The sequence below is a fragment of the Hyaena hyaena genome, unplaced genomic scaffold, assembly GCF_003009895.1.
Source record: "Hyaena hyaena isolate Hyena2069 unplaced genomic scaffold, ASM300989v1 scaffold_30, whole genome shotgun sequence".
NCBI lineage: Eukaryota > Metazoa > Chordata > Mammalia > Carnivora > Hyaenidae > Hyaena > Hyaena hyaena.
In genome coordinates, this window is record NW_024080662.1 from 5,254,585 (window position 1) to 5,276,166 (window position 21,582).

General features: G+C 48.0%; 2 protein-coding genes across 3 annotated transcripts in view; both read left to right on the forward strand.

Annotated features, from left to right (window-relative positions):
- The window catches only part of SUGP1 (SURP and G-patch domain containing 1), a 30,211-nt gene extending 14,110 nt beyond the window's left edge, over positions 1 to 16,101 (forward strand). For both annotated transcript variants that reach the window (XM_039228216.1, XM_039228217.1), the window contains exons 8-14: positions 5,384 to 5,739; positions 12,833 to 12,939; positions 13,797 to 13,974; positions 14,328 to 14,434; positions 15,285 to 15,430; positions 15,512 to 15,641; positions 15,909 to 16,101. In XM_039228216.1, coding sequence (XP_039084147.1) covers positions 5,384 to 5,739; positions 12,833 to 12,939; positions 13,797 to 13,974; positions 14,328 to 14,434; positions 15,285 to 15,430; positions 15,512 to 15,641; positions 15,909 to 15,935 — 1,051 coding nt within the window. In that variant the 3' untranslated portion in view covers positions 15,936 to 16,101. The remainder of the gene's footprint in view (positions 1 to 5,383; positions 5,740 to 12,832; positions 12,940 to 13,796; positions 13,975 to 14,327; positions 14,435 to 15,284; positions 15,431 to 15,511; positions 15,642 to 15,908) is intronic.
- Positions 16,102 to 19,378: 3,277 nt separating this feature from the next.
- TM6SF2 (transmembrane 6 superfamily member 2) overlaps positions 19,379 to 21,582 on the forward strand; it is a 12,730-nt gene continuing 10,526 nt past the window's right edge. Inside the window, exon 1 of the mRNA XM_039228257.1 lies at positions 19,379 to 19,531. Within this exon, the coding sequence (XP_039084188.1) occupies positions 19,437 to 19,531 (95 nt within the window). The 5' untranslated portion in view covers positions 19,379 to 19,436. The remainder of the gene's footprint in view (positions 19,532 to 21,582) is intronic.

The window sequence follows — 21,582 nt, forward strand, 5'->3', positions numbered from 1 at the left end:
CTCTGCCCCTCTCCAACTTGTGGTCTGTAAACATTAAGAAAAAAAAAAAGAATATGGAGAATAGAATTACACCATCATTCAAATAAATCTACACACACACACACACACACACACACACACACACACACACACACAAAGACTGGAACATAGACACCAGCATGTTAAGTTTGTAACCTTGGGGCAGAATCACTCCTACCCAAGGGAATCTTTGCTTTATAATCCCCGGTACTCTTGACTGGAACCCAGGTCATATGGCAGCTGTTATCCCTACCACCACCACAGACAAACCCACAGGGAGCTCTTGGATGCTGCCTCTGGGAGCAACTTGGAGGAGACTCCATGAAAACCAGCAGCTGAGGCCAAGATGGGGCCTGTGACCCTGGAGAAAATCTACCCTGTCAGGAGCTTCCTGCTTGCCCCAGTAGGCAAATCCCACAGGTCAGCTTTTCTTAGAAGAACTGAATAGCTTTAAATCCATATCAGAGCCTTTCTGGTGCCAAGCATCTTTTTGAAATCCAGCCAACTGTTTCCTTCCCTCTGAAAATTTTTTTGCTTTTGTCTCAATTTTTTTAAGATGCCATTTTTTTTTAGAGTACCTTTAGGTTCACAGCAAAATTGAAGGGAAGTCATGAAGATTTCTCATCTGCTCCTGCCCCTGTATACACACAGACTCCCCTCTTATCAAAATTCCTCACCAGAGTAGTATATTTACTTATTTATTTTGAGAGAGAAAGAGAGCATGCGTGTGGGGAAGGGACTGAGAGAGAGGGAGAGAGAGAATCCCAAGCAGGCTCTGTGCTGTCTGTGCTGAGCCCGATGCAGGGCTCCATCTCACAGATTTCGAGACCATGACCTAAGCTGAAATCAAGAGTCAGACACTCCACCAACTCAATCACCCAGGTGCCCCTGGAGTAGTACATTTATTACAATTGACAAACTTGTATTGATACAATCACCCAAAGTCCATAGGCTCCATTAGGGTTCACTCTTGGTTTTGTACATTCTGTGAGTTTAGACAAACATACAATGACATGTATCCGTCAGTATGGTGTCATACAGGGTATTCTCATTGCCCTGACATCACCTATGTTCCACCCATCTCTCCTCTTCCTCCATAACTTCTGGCAACCACTGATCTTTTTACTGACTCCATAATTTGTCCTTCAAAATATTATACCATTGGAGTTCTATAGTATGTAGTCTTTCAGATAGCCTTCCTTGACTTAGTAACATGCATGTAAGATTTGGCCCTTGGTTTCTTTGTATGGCTTGACCGTTCATTTCTTTTTAGCACTGAGTAATATTCCACTGTCTGCATGGACCAGTTTGTTTATACATTCAGCTACTACAGGACATCTTGGTTGCGTCCAAGTTTTGGCAGTTGTGAAGAAAGCTGCTGTAAACATCTGTGTGCAGGTTTTTGGGTGGACATAAATTTTCAACTCTTGGGTAAATACCAAGAAACATGATTGCTGGAGTGTATGGTATATTTAGTTTTGTGAGAAACTGCCAAATTGTCTTCCATAGTGGCTGTATTTTTTGCATTTTTCCCAGCAATGAGTGAGAGTTCCTGTTGCTCCACATGCTTGCCAGCATTTGATGTTCTCAGCGTTTTGGATTTGGGCCATCCTAATAATGTGTAGTGGTATCTGAGCGTTTTAATTTGCATTTCCCTGATGACCAAGGATGTAAAACATCTTTTCACATGCTTATTTGCCCTCTGTATATCTTCTTTGGTGAGGTGTCTGTTAAAATTATTGGCCCGTTTTTTAATTGGGTTGTTTTCTTACTGTTGGGTTTTTTTTAAATGTTTGTTTATTTTTGAGAGAGAAAGAGAGCACACAAGCACAAGCAGGGGAGGGGCAAAGAGAGGGAGACTCAGAATCCAAAGCAGGCTCCAGGTTCTGAGCTTTCAGTGCAGAGCCCGATGCGGGACTCGAACTCACAAACTGTGAGATCATCATCTGAGCTGAAGTCGACTGCTTAACCAACTGAGACACCCAGGTGCCCCAGTTTTCTTATTGAGTGGCAAGAGTTCTTCATATATTTTTTCTCATAGTTTTTTTTATCAGATGTTTCTTGCAAATATTATCTTGTAGTCAGTGGTGTGTCTTTCTTGATACTGTCTTTTGCAGAGCAGTTGTTTTAAATTTTAATGAAGTCCAGCTTATATATTTCTTTCATGATTGTGACTTTAGTGTATCTAAAAAGTCATTGCCATCCATGAGGTCATCTAGGTTTTTGCCTGTGTTATCTTCTAGGAGTTTTATAGCCTTGCATTTTGCATTTAAGTCTGTGATTCATTTTTAGTTAATTTTTGTGAAGGGTACGAGGTCTTTGTTTTGGGCTTTTTTTTTTTTTTTTTGCATATAGATGTCCAATCCCTCAGTATCATTTGTTGAATGTCTTTGCCTCATTGGACTGTTTTTGCTCCTTTGTCAAAGATCAGTTGACCATGTTTATATGGGTTTATTTCTGGGGCCTTCTTCATCTGTTGATCTGTTTGTTATTTCACTGATACCACACTGCCTTGACATTGTAGCTTACGGTAAGCCTTGAGGTCTGGTCGTGTCAGTCTTCCAACTTCGTTCTTGTTACAATATTGTGTTGGATATTCTGGGTCTTTTGTCTCTATATAAGCTTTAGAATCATTTGTCAATACCTACAAAATAACTTATTGGGATTTTGACTCAGGTTGCTGCATCGAATCTATAAATCAAATTGGAAAGAACTAACATTTTGACAATATTGAGTCAAGGAATATGTCTTCATTTATTTAGATCTTTGAATTCATTCATCAGGGTTTTCTAGTTTTCATCATATAGAATTTGTACATATTTTGTAGACTTACACCTAAGTACTTCATTTTTTGTGTACTAATGTAAATGGTATTGTGCATTTAATTTCAAATCCACTTGTTCATTGCTGGCGTGTAGGAAAGCAGTTGACTTCTGTATGTTAACCTTGTATCCTGCAGCCTTGTTAAAAATACTTATTCTAGGAGTTAAAAAAATTTTTTTCTTAGAATGTTTTTTTTTTTTTTTAATGTTTATTTTTGAGAGAAAGTCCATGTATGCACACAAGTGGGATAGGGGCAAAGAGAGAGGGAGAGACAGAATCCCAAGCAGGCTCTACTCTGTCATTGCAGAGCCCTGTGTGGGGCTTGGTCCCATGAATCATGAGATCATGACCCAAGCCAAAATCTAGAGTCAGATACCCGACCAACGGAACCACTCAGATACCCAGAGAGAGAATCTTACACAGGCTCCATGCCCAGCGCAGAGTCCAGTGGGACTCAATCCCACGACCCTGGAATCATGTCCTGCACCAGAATCAAGTGTTGGATGATGAACTGAGTGAGCCACTCAGGCGCTCCAGTTCCAAGAGTTTTTTAATATGTTTTTTCTGCATAGATGATCATGTTATTTGTAAATCATTTTATTTCTTCTTTCTCAATTAGTATACCTGCTGTTTGCATTAGCTAAGACTTCTGGTACAGTGTTGAAAACTTTGGGGTGAGATATTCTAGCCTTGTTTCTAAGTGGGTAAACTTTTAGTTTCTCGCTATTAAGTATGATGTTAGCTGTAGGTTTTTTGTAGATACTCTTTATCAAGTTGAGAAAGTTCTCTTATGTCTCTAGTTTACTGAGTATTTTTATCATGAATGGGTATTGGGTTTGGTCAAAGGCTTTTTCTGCAGCTATTGATATCATCATGTTAAACCAGCTTTTCATGCTTGGAATAAATCCCACTGGGTTGTGATGTATAATTTTTTTTTAATTTCAAAAAATTTTAATTTAAGATATGGTTAACATGTAGTATATAGTTTTAGGTGTACAATATAGTGATTTGACAATTATACACATTACAAAATGGTCGCTATGAGAACTGTAGTTACCATGTGTTACCACACAAAGTTATTACAGTGTTATTGACTATGTTTTTTATGCTGTATTTTTCATCCCCTTGACTTACTTATAACTAGAAGTATGTATCTCTTAAACGTTTTCACTTATTTCATCTGTCCCCCATACCCCTGTAATTCTTATACATTTGTAGATTCAGTCTGCTAATACTTAGTTGAGGATTTTTTTATATATGTTCATTAGAGATACTGATTTGTAATTTTCATACGAAATCTTTGGTTTTGGTACTAGGGTAATTGGATGAGTTAGGAACTATTCTCTCTGCTTTTGTCCTGTGAAAGGGATTGTAGAGAATTGATATAGTTTCTTCCTTAAATGTTTGGTATATTCGCCAGTAAACTCTAGGTCTAGTGCTTTCTGTTTTTGAAAGATTCTTACTCAATTTCTTTTCTTTTTTTTTTTTTAAAGATTTTATTTTTAAGTAATCTCTACACCCAACATGGGCCTCAAACTCACAACCCCTAGATCAAGAGTCTCGTGCTCTACCAACTGAATAGCCAAGTGCCCCACTCAATTTTTTTTTTAATAGAAGTAGATCTGTTTACATTATGTATTTCTGGGGTGAAAAAGTATGGAGCACAAAGGAGAGGCTACCATCTCCTCGTCCTTTTATACCACCTTAGGTACCAGTGTTTGCAGGGCTGGGATCCTTCTGTCCCTTCCTGGCTCTCATGGAGACACATAAAAACAGTCTTTAGGGTTTCTTTCTGCTATTATTCTTTTGTATGAAAAGAATTTACAGCATCCTTGAGCCTGCCCACAGCTTTATAGCACAGTATTATGCTGTGACCAGAACCTCCAGGTTTATGAGTACAGGTCTAGCCCCTCTTGTTGAGACCTGTGTTAGTTGGGGGGTGGAGAGGAACCAAGGGGACCCTCAGCTTCCAGTGAGGAAGGCTTTTGCCTTTCAGTTGGATCCAGTGCAGTCCCTATCCATTCCAGGTTTTGTTTTGGCTCCATTTGCTATTGATGCCTCTCAAGGATACATCAGAAGCACAGATGTGCCAAGCTGTCAGGTTTGGGACAAATCTTGCCCTTTCTAGCACCAGGTGTCTCTTCCAACTCAGGATTTCTTGAAGGCACCAGTGTGCTTGTCTAGAGCAGCAGGAGAGGAAGCCATATAAGAGCCTGGGGAAGGTCTGAGAGAGCCCACCCCTTTTCTTTTGAAATAGGGGATCAGTTATGTTGTGAGGGGTGTCTGACAGTGCTGGCATAGGGAATTTGGCTAGTTGCTCATAGGAATGGCATGGTGACAAGCTGTGAGTATCTCAAGCTTGGGCCACCGGAACCAGCAGCCACTGAAATGTGGGAGTAGAGGAGGTCATGGTAGATACCTTGACCCTCGTATAACCCTGGCTAACCTGAGCATGTGTGCACAAGGCCCAAGCTGCTCCTGCCCAGAATCAGGCAGGGGGCTTGGGCCCAGCTGATGGTGTGCCCCCCATTCTCCTTTACAGCTTTCTATACGAACCCAACAGCCAAGGGTACAAATACTACCGCCAGAAGCTGGAGGAGTTCCGGAAAGCTAAGGCTGGCCCCACAGGCACTCTTGTGGCACCCGACCTCAGCCTGAAACGCAAATCCCCTCCTGAGACCCCATCAGGGTCCTTACCCCCAGCCGCTGCCTGCCCTGCCTCATCCGCCCCCTTGCCTGCAGTCACCCCAGCTCCAGCCATCCCTGGGAAGCCGGCCACCACAGCCACTGTGAAAAAGAAGCGAAAGAGCCGGTGGGGGCCCGAAGAGGACAAAGTGGAACTCCCACCCGCTGAGCTGGTACAGAGGGATGTAGATGCCTCTCCCTCACCTCTGTCAGGTGGGCTCACCCCCTTCCCCCACCTCTGTCAGGAGAGTCTGACTTCTTTCACTGAGCATGATGTCTCCACATTGCTGTGTCGTAGCCTGTTTCAGAGTTTGATTCCTTCTTATGGCTGAGTAATATTCCATTTTATGGATGGACTGCACTTTATCCATTCATCGGTTGAAGAACATGGGTTGTTTCTACCTTTTGGCAACTGCGAATGGTGCTGCTGTGAACATTGGTCTGCAGATACTATTTGAATCCCTGATTTGATTCTCTTGGGTCCATACCCAGGAGGGGAACCATTGGATCATATCGTAATTCTGTTTAACTCTTTGAGGATCCACCAAACTATTTTCTACAGCAAGTACAGTATTTTCTGTTCTACCAATAGTGCACAGCCTTCCCATTTCTCCACATCTTTGCCTTTTTATAATAGCCATCCTAGTAAGTATAAAGTAGAATCACATTTTACTTTTGAATCACATTTCCCTAATGTCTGATGGTATTGAACATCTTTTCACATACTAATTGGTCATTTGTATAGTGTATTTGGAGAAATGGCTATTTTAGTCCTTTGCCCACTTTTAAATTGGCTTGTCTTTTTGTTCTTGAGTTGTACAGGTTCTTTATATATTCTGTATATTAACCCCCTATTCAAATACATGGTTTGCAAATGCATCCTCTCATTCTGTGGATTGTCTTTTTTTTTTTTTTTTTAATGTTTTTATTTATTTCTAGGAGAGAGAGAGAGAGAGACAGCGTGAGCAGGGAAGGGTCAGAGAGAGAGGGAGTCACAGACTGAAACAGGCTCCAGGCTCTGAGCTGGCAGTCAGCACAGAGCCCGACGCGGGGCTCGAACCCACGAACCGCAAGATCATGACCTAAGCGAAAGTCGGACGCTTAACTGACTAAGCCACCCAGGCGCCCCTGTGGATTGTCTTTTTACCCCCTTGATAGTGTCCTTTGATGCACAGGAGTTTTAAATTTTGACAAAGTTGAGTTTATTTTTTCTTTTGTTGCCTGTGCTTTTGGTTTAATTTATGAAGCCAAAGCTAAATTCAAGGTCATGAAGATTTGCCCATATGTTCCAAGTTTTTATGTTTTGGAACTTTGATCTATTTTGAGGTAATTGTTATATATGATATAAGCTAAGGATCCAACTTTATTCTTTTGCATGTGGAGATCCAGTGTTCCCAGCACCATTTGTTGAAGAGGTTTTTCTTTCCCCATTGAATGGTCTTGACACGCTTGTCAAAACTCAATTGCCCATAGATGTAAGATTTTATTTCTGGGCTCAGTATTCTATTATACTGGTTTGTATGTCTGTCCTGAGGTCAGTACTGTTTTGATTATTGTAGCTTTGTAGTAAGTTTTGAAATTGGGAGTGTGAATCTTCCAACTTTGTTCTTTTTCAAGCTTGGCTGTTGAAGGTCTTGAATTTTCAGTGGGCTTTTCCATTTCTGTAAAAACAGTTGGGTTTTGATAGAGATGGTACTGAGTCTGTAGGTTGCTTTGGATAGTATGGACACTTTAACAATATTTAAGTCTTCCTTACAACAAATACCCCACCACCACCACCACCAACAACAACAACCAGTCTTAAAGTCTGTGCACACAAGATATCTTTCCATTTACTTACATCTTCATTAATATTTCACCACGTTTTATAGTTTTTGTTGTATGTATCTCATACCTCCTTAGTTAACTTTATTCCTAAGTGATTTATTTTTTTAATGCTTTTTAAACAGTTACTTTTAAAATGTCCATTTTAGGATTATTTGTTGCTAATGTGTAGAAATACAACTGATTTTTTTGCATGTTGGTGGTGGATCCTTCAACTTTCCTCTTATTTCTTTTTCTTGCCTAATTGCTGTAGTTAGCACTTTCAGTACTATTTAGAGGTGGGGATAATGGACATCCTTGCCTTGTTTGGATCTTAGAGGGAATGTCTTCAGTCTTTCACTGTTGAATCTAATATTAGCTATGTTTGTTTGTTTAAGTTTATTTCTTTTTTTTTTTAATGTTTTGTTTATTTCTAGGAGAGAGAGAGGGAGACAGCGTGAGCAGGGGAGGGTCAGAGAGAGAGGGAGTCACAGACTGAAACAGGTTTCAGGCTCTGAGCTGGCAGTCAGCACAGAGCCCGACGCGGGGCCCGAACCCACGAACTGCGAGATCATGACTTAAGTGAAAGTCGGACGCTTAACCGACTAAGCCACCCAGGCGCCCCTGTTTAAGTTTATTTCTTTATTTTGAGGTAGAGAATGAGCTGGGGGAGAGGCAGAGAGAGAGGGAGAGCGAATCCCAAACAGGCTCTGAGCTGTAAGTGCAGAGCCCGACACAGGGCTCAAACACATAAAACCATGAGATCATTACCTAAGCTGAAACCAAGAGTTGGATGCGCAACCAACTGAACCACCCAGGTGCCCCTAGCTGTGTGTTCTTTTTTTTTTTTTTTTAATTTTTTAATGTTTATTTACTTTTGAGACAGAGCATGAGTGGGGAAAGGGCAGAGAGAGGGAGAGACACAGAATCTGAAGCAGGCTCCAGGCTCTGAGCTGACAGCAGAGTGCGACGGCGGGGCTCAAACCCACAGACAGAGATCATGACCTGAGCTGAAGTCAGCCGCTCAACCCACTGAGCCACTCAGGCGCCCCTAGCTATGTGTTTTTTATATGTGACCTTTATCATGTTGAGGAAGTTCCTTTTTGTTCCTGGTTTATTGAATGTTTTTATCAGGGAGGCGTGTTGGATTTTGTCACATGCTTTTTCTGTATCAATTGAAATGATTGGATTTTTTTTCCTTTAGTCTATTAATGTGGTGTTTTACACTGGCTAATTTTCTTATATTGAACCATGCGATATTGTGATTTGTAACAAATACCTATTTGGCCATCCAGATGACCAAAATAGTATTTCTCATATGTATTTGGCCTTTGTTCACAATTCCTGGCTCACAGTTCTCCCAAAACTGTTGGACTTTCCTGAGTGATAAGAGCAATGGGAGCATCTTTTGTTGTTGTATTTGGTCTCTGTCCTCAGTTCATGAAAATGCTTCAGAGCCACAAAGGTGAAATGGGTGTCTTCTTATTAATAAGCACCTTTCTATCATAACTGGATTTTATGTTACTGAGGTGACTTTTGGAAAGCACCTAAGGATGGGGGCTGGTTGCCAGGGGAACCAACCATAAATAGAAGGTTGGAACATTCAGTCCCACCCCCTGATTTCCAGGAGAGGTGAGGGGCTGAGGTTGAATTGATCAGTGGCTAGTGATTTCATCAGTCGTGCCTATGCACTGAAGCCTCCATAAAAACCCAAAAGACCGGGTTCAGAGAGCTTCCAGGTCGATGAACACATGGGGGTTCAGGGACAGTGGCATGCTCAGCGAGAACATGGAAGCTCTGGGAGCTTTCCCCAAACCTTGCCTAGGGTGTTTTTTCCACCTGGCTTTCCTAACTTCTATCCTTTTATGACATATAAGTAAAGCAATCATCTTGTAAGTAAAATGTTCCTCTGAGTTCTATGAGCCACTCTAGCAAATTAATTGAATCTAAAGACGGGATTGTTGGAACCGGTGATCCAGCCAGTCAGAAGCATAGGTGATGACTTGGGCATGCAGTTAGCGTCTAAAGTTGGTTGGGGAGGGAGGAGTAGTCTTCTAAGACTGACCCCTTAACCCATGAAATCTGATGCTACCTCTTGGTAGATAGTGATAGAATTGAGTTAAACTAAGGACACCCAGTGGATGTCTGAGAATTGCTTATTGGTGTGGGGAACACCTCCCACCCCCCCACCATACACACACACACACACACATTTGGAATTGGTATCAGAACTCTAAACCACCCTTGCATTTCTGTGATAAATCCCACTTGGTCATGGTGAATAATCCTTTTACCATGCTGTTGTATTCAGCTTGCTGGTATTTTGTTGTGGGTGTCTACATCTGTATTCATAAGGAATATTGGTCTGTAGTTTTCTTGGGTCTTTGTCTGCTTTGGGTATCAGGGTAATACTAGTGTTATGGAATGAGTTAGGAAATATTCCCTTCAATTTTTTGGAAGACTTTGAGAAGAATTTGCATGAATTATTCTTTTAAATGTTTGGTAGAATTCACCAGTAACACCATCTGGTTCTGAGCTTTTCTTTGTTGGGAGGTGTCTTGGGTGTGTCTGTGTGTGTGTGTTTGAAAGATTTATTTATTTTTGAGAGAGAGAGAGAGGGAGACACGCGGGGCTTGAACTCACAAACTATGAGATCATGACCTGAGCAGAAGTTGGATGCTTAATCAACTGAGCCACCCAGGTGCCCCTCATCTCTTATTTTCTAATCTTTCTTGGTGATTTTCCTCTTTGAGCTATTGATCGTTTAAGAGTGTGTTGTTCACTTTCCACATATTTGTGAGTTTACCAGTTTTCCTCCTGTTACTGATTTCTAGCTTGATTCCATTGTGACCAGAAAAGGTAATTGGTCTTTTGATTTCAGTCTTAAAATTTATTAAAAACTCATTTTGTAGTCTAAATGTGATCTCTCCTAGAGAAAGTTTTGTGAACACACAAGAAGACTATATTCTGCCATTTCTGGGTTGCACGTTCTGTATAGGTCTGTTAGGCCTCACTGGTGTAGTGTTTAGTCTTCTATATCCTTATTGATATGAAAAATGGGGTATTGCCATCTCTAGTTCCTATTGTAGAACTGTCCATTTCTCCCTTCGATTTTGTCAGTTTTTGCTTCAGATGTCTTGAGGCTCTGTTGTTAGGGTATGTGTGTGTGTGTGGTCTTTATTTTTCTTTCTTTTTTTGAGAGAGCGCGCACACACGGAAGTGGGGGAGGAGGACAGAATCTTTTTATTTTTTTTTTTTTAATTTATTTTCGGGAGAGCACGGCAGAGAGTGGCCTAACAGGATGATGGCAGTGAGCCCAATGTGGGGCTCGAGCCCACGAACCTCGAGATCATGACCTGAGCCAAAGTCAGACATCAGCTGAGCCACCCAAGTGCCAAGAGAAAGAGAGAGAAGATGGGTGGGTGGATGGATGGATGGATGAATCTTAAGCAGGCTCCATGCTCAGCGAGATCCCATGACCCTGGGATCATGACCTGAGCCAAAATCAAGAGTTAGCTGCTCAACAGACTGAGCCACCCAGGTGCCTCAAGTTTTATCTTCTTTCTGTTTCACATTTGTTATCAATATAGAACATCCTTTTTTGTCTCTTGTAACCTTTTTGGGCCAGAAGTCTGTTTTGTCTGATGCTAGTATGGCCACCCCAGCTCTCTCAGTTGCTGTTTGCATGAATTATATTTTTCTATCCTTTCACTTTCTACTTATTTGTGACTTTGTGCCTAAGGCAAGTCTCTTGTACACAGCATGTAGATCAATCCTGCTATCTCCCTTAAGCTTTAAAGTACTTGGATTCACTCTTGTTATAGAGAACTCAGGAAGTGCATGATGATAAGCACCATAATTGCCACAGTCAGTTTTGCACAATCAACTCCAACATCTGCCTCCTTGACAGTTTCAGAGATGGCCAATGTGTGATCTCGTTTCTCATTTTCTACCACAAAGCCGCCAGCAGAATGGGGAGTCTGTTGTCATTACATTCTGCAGGTGATAATCTGTGACTGAGAGAGGCTATCTCACAGCATCTGTCTCACTGCCCTCCACATGGCCTGTTCTGCATGTGGAACCCTCTCAACCTCCCTCACCCCTGGACATACAGATACAGAGAGGAGTCATACGTGCCCTGGTGCTGACACCTACATTTATTTTGCAAGGATGGGCCAAGAGGGAAGACAGCTCATCCAAGTCATAAGGCTGCCCTGTTGGCCTTGCCCATCCTGTCTGGGGGTCGTCTGTTCAGTGCCTCCCTTGTCCAAGGAGAAAAGCTAGTGAAGAGTCTAGTACTAAGTGTGGTTCTAGGTAGCATCCCAGGGTTGAGGGTGCTTAGGGTCAGATTGCTGTCAAGTGCCAAATTCTGGTGCCCCCTATAATGAAGGGTGCTTCACCGTGAATCCTGTTCTGATATGTGTATCCCACAGTTCTGAAACCATGTCTCTGAGGTCTCGCCCAGCTCCCAGCTGGTGAGGAGGCCTCCCCTCTGGTCTAGTGTACAGGCATAGGCTCCAAAGTCTCACATCCCGGTTTAGGTCCCACTGACCCATATTGTCCCTGGGAGGGTGTGAACAGCCCCCAACTGCTTGCTTGCTGGTAAAGTGGCCAGAGGAGAGGGATTGTGGGCACTCTCCAGGTATACAGCAGGCTGCTCAGACCTTGACTCCCTTGCCTTTTCCACAGGGCTCCCACACAGACCTTCCAGGAGGCATTAGGGTATAAACACAGGGTCAAGAAGCACTTGTGGAAGGTTCTTGCAGGTGAAGCCCCAGCCCTGGTGAGCTGGGAGGACCTGGCTCTTTGCACATACCAGAAGGGCCTCTGTATCCTCCTCTGCCCAGCTTCTCCTCCCACAGGAAGCTACCTCCTGAGGGGTGGTTTCCGCCACCCAGATGGGGCTGTCACAGCATCTTCATGTGGACTAGTGTTGCTGGCTCCAGCTAAGCTCCGAAGCTGATGCCAAATTAAATGTCAGTTGCTTTGAGGATGGTCGGCTGCCTCCCCGGAAGGAGCTAACAGAGCTATACACAGCTGAGTCTTATGCCAGACTCTGAACCCTTGTGTGTCTACACTGGGTGTCTGTTCCTTGCAGGGCTTATTTCCAAGAGTAGGTGTGTGAATGCACACACACATGGGCACATGCTTATCTCTGCTCTCCTCTCTTTGCCTTTGCAAGGTCCCCATCATGTCACCCATTAGACATGTGACCTTGAGTGAGGCCCTGGATCTCTAAGTTCTGATGTCATCATCTACAATATAGGGGTATAGAGCCTGCCTGAAGACGTCTTGTGAGGATGACACTAGATGCACATGATAGAGCACGCTGAGGCCCTTGTGATCATTATGTGACACAGGGTACCAACGGTTGCAATGTGAAGGCCTTGTGCCATGTGCACCAAGTGCCTCAGATGTCATCACCGCATGGACGCTGTACCGCATGCAGGAGCAAGTCTGGACCTGTCCATCCATTGTTGACCAACCTGTGTCTTATTTCCAGTTCAGGACCTCAAGGGGCTTGGCTATGAGAAAGGGAAGCCCGTAGGTCTGGTGGGTGTCACAGAGCTGTCAGATGCCCAGAAGAAGCAGCTGAAGGAGCAACAGGAGGTAAGTGTGTGTGGCGCAGAGCAGACAGGCTCCAAAGGGGCTAATGGTGTTTTGTTCCCCACCTCACTTCACAGGACAGCGGTCATGTTCTGTTCTCTCTGAGCCTGCCTGTGCTGGGTGGATCCCACCATCAGTGGAGAGGTTCTTGGATAGGCACGCCCCTGTCAGTGGCATTTCACCCAGAAGGGCCCTCCCCAACCTGCAGTTGGACCCAGAGCTCAGGCCTCACACTGCCTGGGCATCCCCTGAGACGGCTACTCCCCAACACGCTCATGGGCTGTTCCTGACTAGGTAGTCTCCTTTTTAAGCCCTCCTCCCAGTGCCCTTCAACATCCAGTACAGGACAGGCCTGGCCAGCACTGGGCACCCTGAACAATGTGACAAATGCTCAGTTGGTATTGCCTGTGTTGGGATGAGGGCTGGCTTGGCAGGGAGCTCTATGGCCAGGGGGTTGGCCTCTGCTGCTTTTCTGGGGAACTACAGGGACAGCTTTGGTCCTTGGGGACAGCTCACCCTTGTCACCTCTTGCAGACTGACAGCCCATCATATATCCCTCAACCCTTCCATGGTCAGGGGTTTGCAGTGCCCTCATTTGGTCCACAGCAAGGGTGCCCAGGATGTGCTGGGTTCCAGACCAGATGCCAGACTCGGTGAGGCAGAGAGGGGTTCTCCCTGCTGAAAACAGGGATCCAAGGAACCCAGGACATGACCTGGTATAGGACTTTGTGTCTTAAATGCTTGCTCCAAGCCTTGCTCACGTGCCTGCCCAGGGAAGGCAGAAAGTGGGAAGAGTTGAGGGGCCCTCACATGCATAAGGAAGGTACATGGCCTTGCTCACTGGCATGTGCTGCCCGCAGATGCAGCAGATGTATGACATGATCATGCAGCACAAGCGTGCGATGCAGGACATGCAGCTGTTGTGGGAGAAGGCGCTGCAGCAGCACCAGCATGGCTACGACAGTGACGAGGAGGTAGACAGCGAGCTGGGCACCTGGGAACACCAGCTGCGGCGCATGGAGATGGACAAGACTCGGGGTGAGCCAAAGCCCACGTTGCAGGTGGGGGACAGGGTACCTAGGTGAGGCCTTGCCTAGGTGAGGCCTTGCTCAGGAAGCTGCATTCACCTGACCAAACTATAAGGCTGGGCAAGAGTTGGCTTCTCTGTGCCTCAGGTTCCTGAGAGGAAAAAGAAATGGTCACTGCTGTTTGAACATGGCACTCAGCAGGGCTGCCTGGTGCAGCAAGGGTTTGGGTTAGGGTCCCATCTGCCTCATTCCCCCACAGCCCCAGACTCCCCTCCCCCTGCAAGACTCATACCTGTACTATGGGACCACCTAGCCCACTCCCATCACCTTCCTTTCTCCTCTCACCTTTCCTTCTACATGCAGAATGGGCTGAGCAGTTGACAAAGATGGGCCGTGGCAAGCACTTTATTGGAGACTTCCTGCCACCAGATGAGCTGGAGAAATTCATGGAAACCTTCAAGGCCCTGAAGGTGAGTTGGGAGTGTCCCCAGGTACCAGCCCCTGGTGTAGGCCTGTCCAGCAGGCAGCCTTTCAAGTGTCCCAGCCCCTCCTATTAGCATCAGGAGGCAGGTGCCTGAGGCAGCTTCCAGCCCCCCCCTCATTCACAGGAGGAGCTGGGCCCTCTTGCCTCAGGAGGCATCTGTTTATGATAGACACCGTCTGTGAAGGGAATTAGCAAACAACAGCTCAGCTGCCGCTTTAGAAACATTTCCCAGGGCTTCAGGGAAATTCTGCTTTCAGCGGAGCCAATTAGGTGCAGTTTACAGGCAAAGTGTTTCTCAGGCAGAAGCCCCCATGGACTGGGTTCTCCAGAACAAGAACTTCACATTCCTCCCATGCTCTCATGCTTGTGAGGAGAGACAGCTAACAGGGCACGCCCCATGCCATCTTTTGGGGGATTTTTAAAAGCTGCTTTTGTACCACATAACCTCATCAACAAGGCGGTCACCTAATTGACCACATGTTTTAGCATTCTGTGTAATGAATTGCCCTTGGAACATAGGGCTTTTCTTTGCTGATGAACCATTAATCTTCCCCATGGTGTGGGTGAGGTCTGTGTGACGCCTCATCTTGCCCTCTTTGACTTGGCCACCAGGCAGCTTGGTACAAAGTCTGGCCCTGGGGACCCTGAGAAAGAGGATCTTGGTCTGTTCTCAAGGAACCTGATCTGGTGCAGAGGAGGCAGATGGTCAGGTGGTCCCAACAGCCGGTGAGGTTGTTGTTGGTGGGCAGTGTGGTGGGTGGGGGCTATTCAGGCCAGGGCTGAGAGCTGAGACAGTTGTAGCCCTGGTAGATGACAGCCACCTCCTTGCCCTGCAGGAGGGCCGAGAGCCCGACTACTCTGAGTACAAGGAGTTCAAGCTGACGGTGGAGAACATCGGCTATCAGATGCTGATGAAAATGGGCTGGAAGGAGGGCGACGGGCTGGGCTCAGAGGGCCAGGGCATCAAGAACCCGGTCAACAAGTGAGTGTACACACCCCCTACCACCCTTCTGCTGGCACCAGCCTGGCCCCTTGCTTACTCAGCCCTGTCATTCCCCTGCAGAGGCACCACCACAGTAGATGGAGCCGGCTTTGGCATCGACCGGCCAGCTGAGCTCTCCAAGGAGGATGATGAGTATGAGGCCTTCCGCAAGAGGATGATGCTGGCCTACCGCTTCCGACCCAACCCCCTGGTGCGTGTGTCCCCAGCCTCCCACACGGCTTCTGGCTGGGCTCTCCAGAGTCTGCAGGGGGGGTGGCGGTGTTGATAACAGAGCTTCCCCTCCTTCCCCAGTCTAGCTAGGCCATGTCTCAGCAGCAACGCCACACCTTTCCACCTGCCCTCCCCCTAGACAGATGTGAGCTCAGCTGTCCCTAGAAGGTTCTGGATAAGAGGAACTGCTGTCTTTAGCATTGACTCCCTCCCCTTCTCCCCTTTTGATCTTATTTGCCTTCCACAGAACAACCCCAGGCGGCCTTACTACTGAGTATTCCGGAAAAACACACACGTATTTTCCAAACGACCGACCATCCCTGGACTGTGGAATGTTCTGGCCTGCATTTTTCCCTGCCCTTCCTGTTGTCTCGATTGTTGTGCCGTGTATTAAAGTTCCAGTGCTTGCCCACCATGGCAGCCTGGTTTTGCCATCACCAGAAACCACTCCTGTTTCCTTAGCAGAGCTGGGCTGGGCAGATGGGGCTGGGATCCTGCCATGAAGGCCTAGTGCCTGAGGAACCTGAGAAAACCACCTAGACCATCTTGTCTGCCTATGGCCTCCCCCCACCCCACACACACACACCCCATCATCCTGGGTTCAAGTTGAGGGGAGCATCCATGGACCCCCTGAGAGGGTCTGGGGGCTGGCCAGGCAAGACCTTGCTGCACCTGGACCAGAGACATCAGGGACATCCCAGTGTAGCGCTGTGCTGCAGGAGGAGGTTGGAAGCAGTCCCTAGACAGGGCCCAGACCTCAGAAGTGGGAGGCATGTTGACCCATGGTGACCTATGGCAGTCACCTCGCCAGCAGGTGGCGCTGACAACCCACCTCCACCCCCACCCCCACCCCCCTGCAACACAGACACACACAGCAAGCCTAGCCTGCAGCCCAGGCTGCCCCAGCTGCCCTGGGTCCTGCCGTTGGGGCGTCAGGCCCTGGGGTTCTTGCCTTCTGGAGACAGCTTTGTGGACAGGTGCAACCTATATCTTCAGAGCCTGCACATCACATTTGTGCTAAGACCACCTCGGGGCTCTTCCTCAGTTGCAGCTGCTGAGTGAGCAGTTTGCGTGGGGCCCCAAGAATCCGAGAGCGCTGCTTGATGTATTATGGCTTGGAGATCTGAGGGGCCGCCACAACTCCCCCATCTGCCCACACAGGCACCTAGTGGGTCCTGCTCAACACCTGTGGGCTCATGGGCTCTGAAAACTGTAGCTGGAGTTGGGCTGCTGGGCCACCCTGCATTCTCGCTGTCATTCAGTAAACACAGCACTGACTGGTTGGATAGGAACTGCCCCTTGGCGTGGCAGTGAACCTGAGACTGATACATATTGCAAAGAGGAAGTAGGTGCTGTCATGGAGGCAGCTTGGGGAGTGTCTCAATAGGCAGGGGTGAGGGGTGTCCAGGTATTAGGAGTCTCAACAGCAGAGCCCAGGCTGGAATGATGTATGCCACCCTGTCTCCCCTCCATGGACACAGCCCAGAGCAGGGCAAAGGGGTGACATTCCCATGTATGGAGGCTATCCAGTGGTCCCTCGGCTTGAGCACAAGAGTAGTCCTGGGCAGCCAGAGTTTCCAGGGATGAGGACCCCAGGCCTTGGCCCCAGGCACCTTGCCATCCAAGTCAATGTCACCCGTCAATTGAATTCTCAGTGACTGGGAGGCTTGCCAGATTCAGCCAATGGATTTTATTCCCAAGCAAGTGGAGAGTTGGAAGGGATGGCTTCCGAATTCAGTGTGCTTGTGCAGGTGGCTCATTCCAGACACAGATGGGGCCAGGTTGCTGGACAGAGCTAAGCCAGACACCCCTGGCCCCGCAGGGTATCAGCCCGGCCAGGTCCCTGGGCAGAGAGGGCTACCTGGAGGAAGGGACATTGGGATCTGCTTTAAGGAGTGAGGAAATCCATCTTGCAGACAGGAAAGAGGTCTGGGGAGTGTTGGCACTGCTAGAGTTGGGAAAAGTCCAGAAAAGAGACTGGAGCCTTAGGTCAACCCAGAGGAACCTGAACTTAACGGGAAATAGACAACTAGGGAGGGAGGCTGGCAGGTTGGTGGCAGGCTCAGAGATGGGACCCAGTTGGCACAAGGCCAAGGGGCTGCATGGGAAAAAGATGTTAGAATATTCCCTAACCTCAGACTGTGGGCTCCCCCAAAGGCAGTTATTGCTGTTTCGAAAGCCACAAGTACCACATGGGCAAGAGTCCAAAGCTGGTTGGAGGGAGTGACAGACACTCTCCCCACCCTACAGTCCCCGCCCCCCTGCCCGCCCCCATCCATACCCTTTACATTTTCCCCAGCCACCTGTAGGCTGTTCAGAGCCTTACCTCAGCTCTTCCCTCTGTGTATCCCACCACACCCCAGCCTCAGGCCTGATCTATTCTTGACAAAAACTATTCCAAACTCCTCACCAAAATGCAGCAATCCCCACCTAACGGAAAGCCCACCTTTCGGACTCCCTCCCTTTGACCCCACCCACTGCATAGAGTCGCAGCCTCAGCTGCCCACAAGGTGCCCACGCTGCGTGGAAGGAACACAGCATACAGTCACAGAGTCCTTCAAGGGACCCTCCATCCTTTTTTTTTTAATTTTATTTATTTATTTTTTTTACAAATAGTTTATTGTCAAATTAGTTTCCACATAACACCCAGTGCTCATCCCCACAAGTGCCCTCCTCCATGCCCATCCCCCCTCCCCCCCGCATCCATCAGTCCTCAGTTTTTGTCAGCATTCAAGAGTCTCTCATGGTTTGCCTCTCTCCCTTTCCCCCACCATTTCCGCCCTTCTTCTCCCCCTTGTTCCTCCGTCAAGTTCCTCCTAATCCTCCTATACGTGCAATCATATGGTATTTGTCCTTCTCTGCCTGACTTATTTCACTCAGCATAACACCCTCAAGGTCCATCCATGTTGCTACACATGGCCAGATTTCATTCTTTCTCATTGCCATGCAGTATTCCATGGTATAGATAAACCACGTCTTCTTGATCCATTCGTCTGTTGATGGACACTTAGGCTCTTTCCATGTTTTAGCTATTGTGGAGAGTGCTGCTATGAACATTGGGGGACCCTCCATCCTTGATCTTGGCTGCCTGCCTTGAGATAGTCTCCAGAGCCAGCCAAAGCTTCACACCCGGACACGTGCTTAAATGTGTGTGGTCACTGCGTGAACACTCAAATCCAAGGGCGTTGAAGGGAACTGTCCAAACAACTGAGGTTCCTCCATTAGCGCATGTGGGCAGTGCCCACTTGATCCTAGGGGGAAGAAGGTCTAGGGAATGTGGAAATAAAAAGAGCCCCCTTCGGGGTGGAGGTTGGTACTTGGGACGGAGAATGCAGAAGTGCAGAAGAAGGAGGCCTGGAGAAAGAATTCCCTTAGAATGAAGTTGCTGGCCCAGGGCCCCAGGTTGCAGGCCCGCGCCTCAGCGGAAGAATCCGGAGACATGGTGTTCTAGCCTTTTACAGAGAAACTGAGGCCGGGCGGCTGGGAAGGCCGCTGAGAACTGCGCTGAGTCCCGCAAGGGTGAAGCAGGAGAGGGGCGCGGGGAGCGGCCGCCTCAAGGGGGAGGGGCCTCAGAGGCTCCCGGGGAGCTCACGGAGCGGTCATGGAACCGCGGCGGGACCAGCGCCCAGCGAGGGGCGACCTTTGCGCGGGGCGGGGCCGGGACCGGCCGGGTCCCTGGCAACGCCCCCTCCCCCAGCCCAGACGCGCCACTGCAGAAGAGACGAGCGCCCAGGAGGCCGCGCCGAGGCCGAGCCGGGGTCCAGGCGCCGCTGCTATGGACATCCCGCAGTTTGATGGCAAGATCGCCGCTGTGTCGCTCGGCGCCCTCCCCCTGTCCTATGCGCTCAACCTTGTCTCGGCGCTCTCGCAGTGCGTGAGGGGAGGGGCCAGGGCGGACTCCGGGGGCGGGGGTGGGCGGCCAGGCCCCTTTGGTGGCAGCGGGGAGGGAGGATGCGCGGACCTGCGAGCCAGGCTTCCCCAGCCCAGCGTCCCTGCGCAGCTCTGGCCGGGAGGAAAGGGCCTAGGCCAGAACTTCCCACACCCCACCCAGCCGGAAGTCTCTTTTCTGCCGGCCGGGTGACTGAGTGGTGGGGATGGAGGGCGCTTCTCGGACATTTAGGGCCCCAGGAGAAAGGAGGTTAAGAAGCTGAGCCCCCCACAGGGCAGGGTTTTGGAGGGTTTCTGGGGTTTTCCCAGGCTGTGCCCAGCTCCAGAGTTACCAAGGGTCAAAGTATTGCCCCAGATAAGGCCCTGATGACCTAGCTCTTGACACACACGCACATAGGGACACGCGTTCTCTTCCACCACACCTGCCAGATGGCGGCCCCTCTATAGCCTGTCTGAAGCCTGGGACTTTTTTCTGTTAAGGTTTGGCCCACCCTGCCTCTTGTCTGTTTTCCCTACGTACTGTGACTTCCCTTGGCTCTTAACCCTAGACCCTAGCCCTGTGGATCCCGCCACTGGGTACCAGGCATCTGCAAGCCCCTCACACTCCCAAACCTAGCTCAACTCCAGACATGGGGTAGTCATGAGGGAGTCTTGACTATGGGGTTGGCTCCTTGGGTACAAATTCCTGACTCTATCCCCCTGGAACTAGGTTTTTTCTGGGAGCCTCAGTTTCTTCAGTGTGTAATGAACATAATCGTAGACCTCATCCCATAGTTACAGTTAAGGGTTACAAATTGTGTGGTCTTATCTGATTACTATAGTTGTCATTGTTGGGGCCAGGATGGGGATTGTCAGGTGTCAGAGGGGTCCATGAGAAGGTAGGAGCCTGAAGAGAATGTAGGGGAGAGTGTGGGACCCTGGATAGCTTTCCCACCCCCCCATGCTGCCCACTTGTGTTGGGGGTTGCCCAAAGATGGATTCTATTATCTATGCAGCTGAGTGACCTGTCTTATCTGATTGATGGCAACTAGTCAGGGCAGGGGTAGGGTGGAGTTGTTGGAAGTATTTGGACTTTAGCTGGGAGGAGTCTGGAGCTTCAGAGAGTGAAGTGTACAGTGCTGAGCACTTAGAGACCTGACAGCCTTGGGAACTGGGTCTGGCCACAGAGAAGCTTGGTGGGGTTGAATGACTGACAGCAAATTGAGTCAAATGCATATCAGCACATGACAGGATGAATCATATAGTCAGAAAGAGTTGGGGTGCCTAGCTGGCTCAGTCAGAAGGCACATGACCCTTGATCTCCGGGTTGTGAGTTCAAGCCCCATGTTGGGTGTAGAGATTACTTAACAATAAAATCTTAAAAAAAGAAAGAGTTGACTGATGCCCCCTCTGTACTTGGCCTAAGTTTAGCAATGATCTTTTCTTTTTTTTTTTTTTAATGTTTTTATTTATTTCTAGGAGAGAGAGAGAGAGACAGTGTGAGCAGGGGAGGGTCAGAGAGAGAGGGAGTCACAGACTGAAACAGGCTCCAGGCTCTGAGCTGACTGTCAGCACAGAGCCCGACGCGGGGCACGAACCCACGAACCGCAAGATCATGACCCAAGCGAAAGTCAGACGCTTAACCGACTAAGCCACCCAGGCGCCCCAGCAATGATCTTTTCTAAGGAGTCAGGAGGGCTTCCTGGAGGAGGAGCCATGAAAGGCTATGAAGGATGAGTAAGAGTTTGCCAAGTGGGAGAGACTTCTGGAAGGAGTTTCCAGGAGGGGGAAACAGCTGAGGCAACAGCCTCTTGATGGGAAAGTGCAGTTTCAGGGAATGAGAAATTCCTGGATGGACAGACACTTCAGCCTCAACATCTGAAGCTTCTTAGAGTCTGCTTTTGGCCTCTCCAGGGTGAGGTGGGGCCTCAGCACTGGGCCTGGCCTCTCTGACTTGTTTTTTGTCTCCACAGCCCCCTGGGGGTGGCATTGATGAGTGCCCTGATCCTGTGCCTGCTTTTTGTGGCTATCTACAACTTGTCCCCTGGTGACTT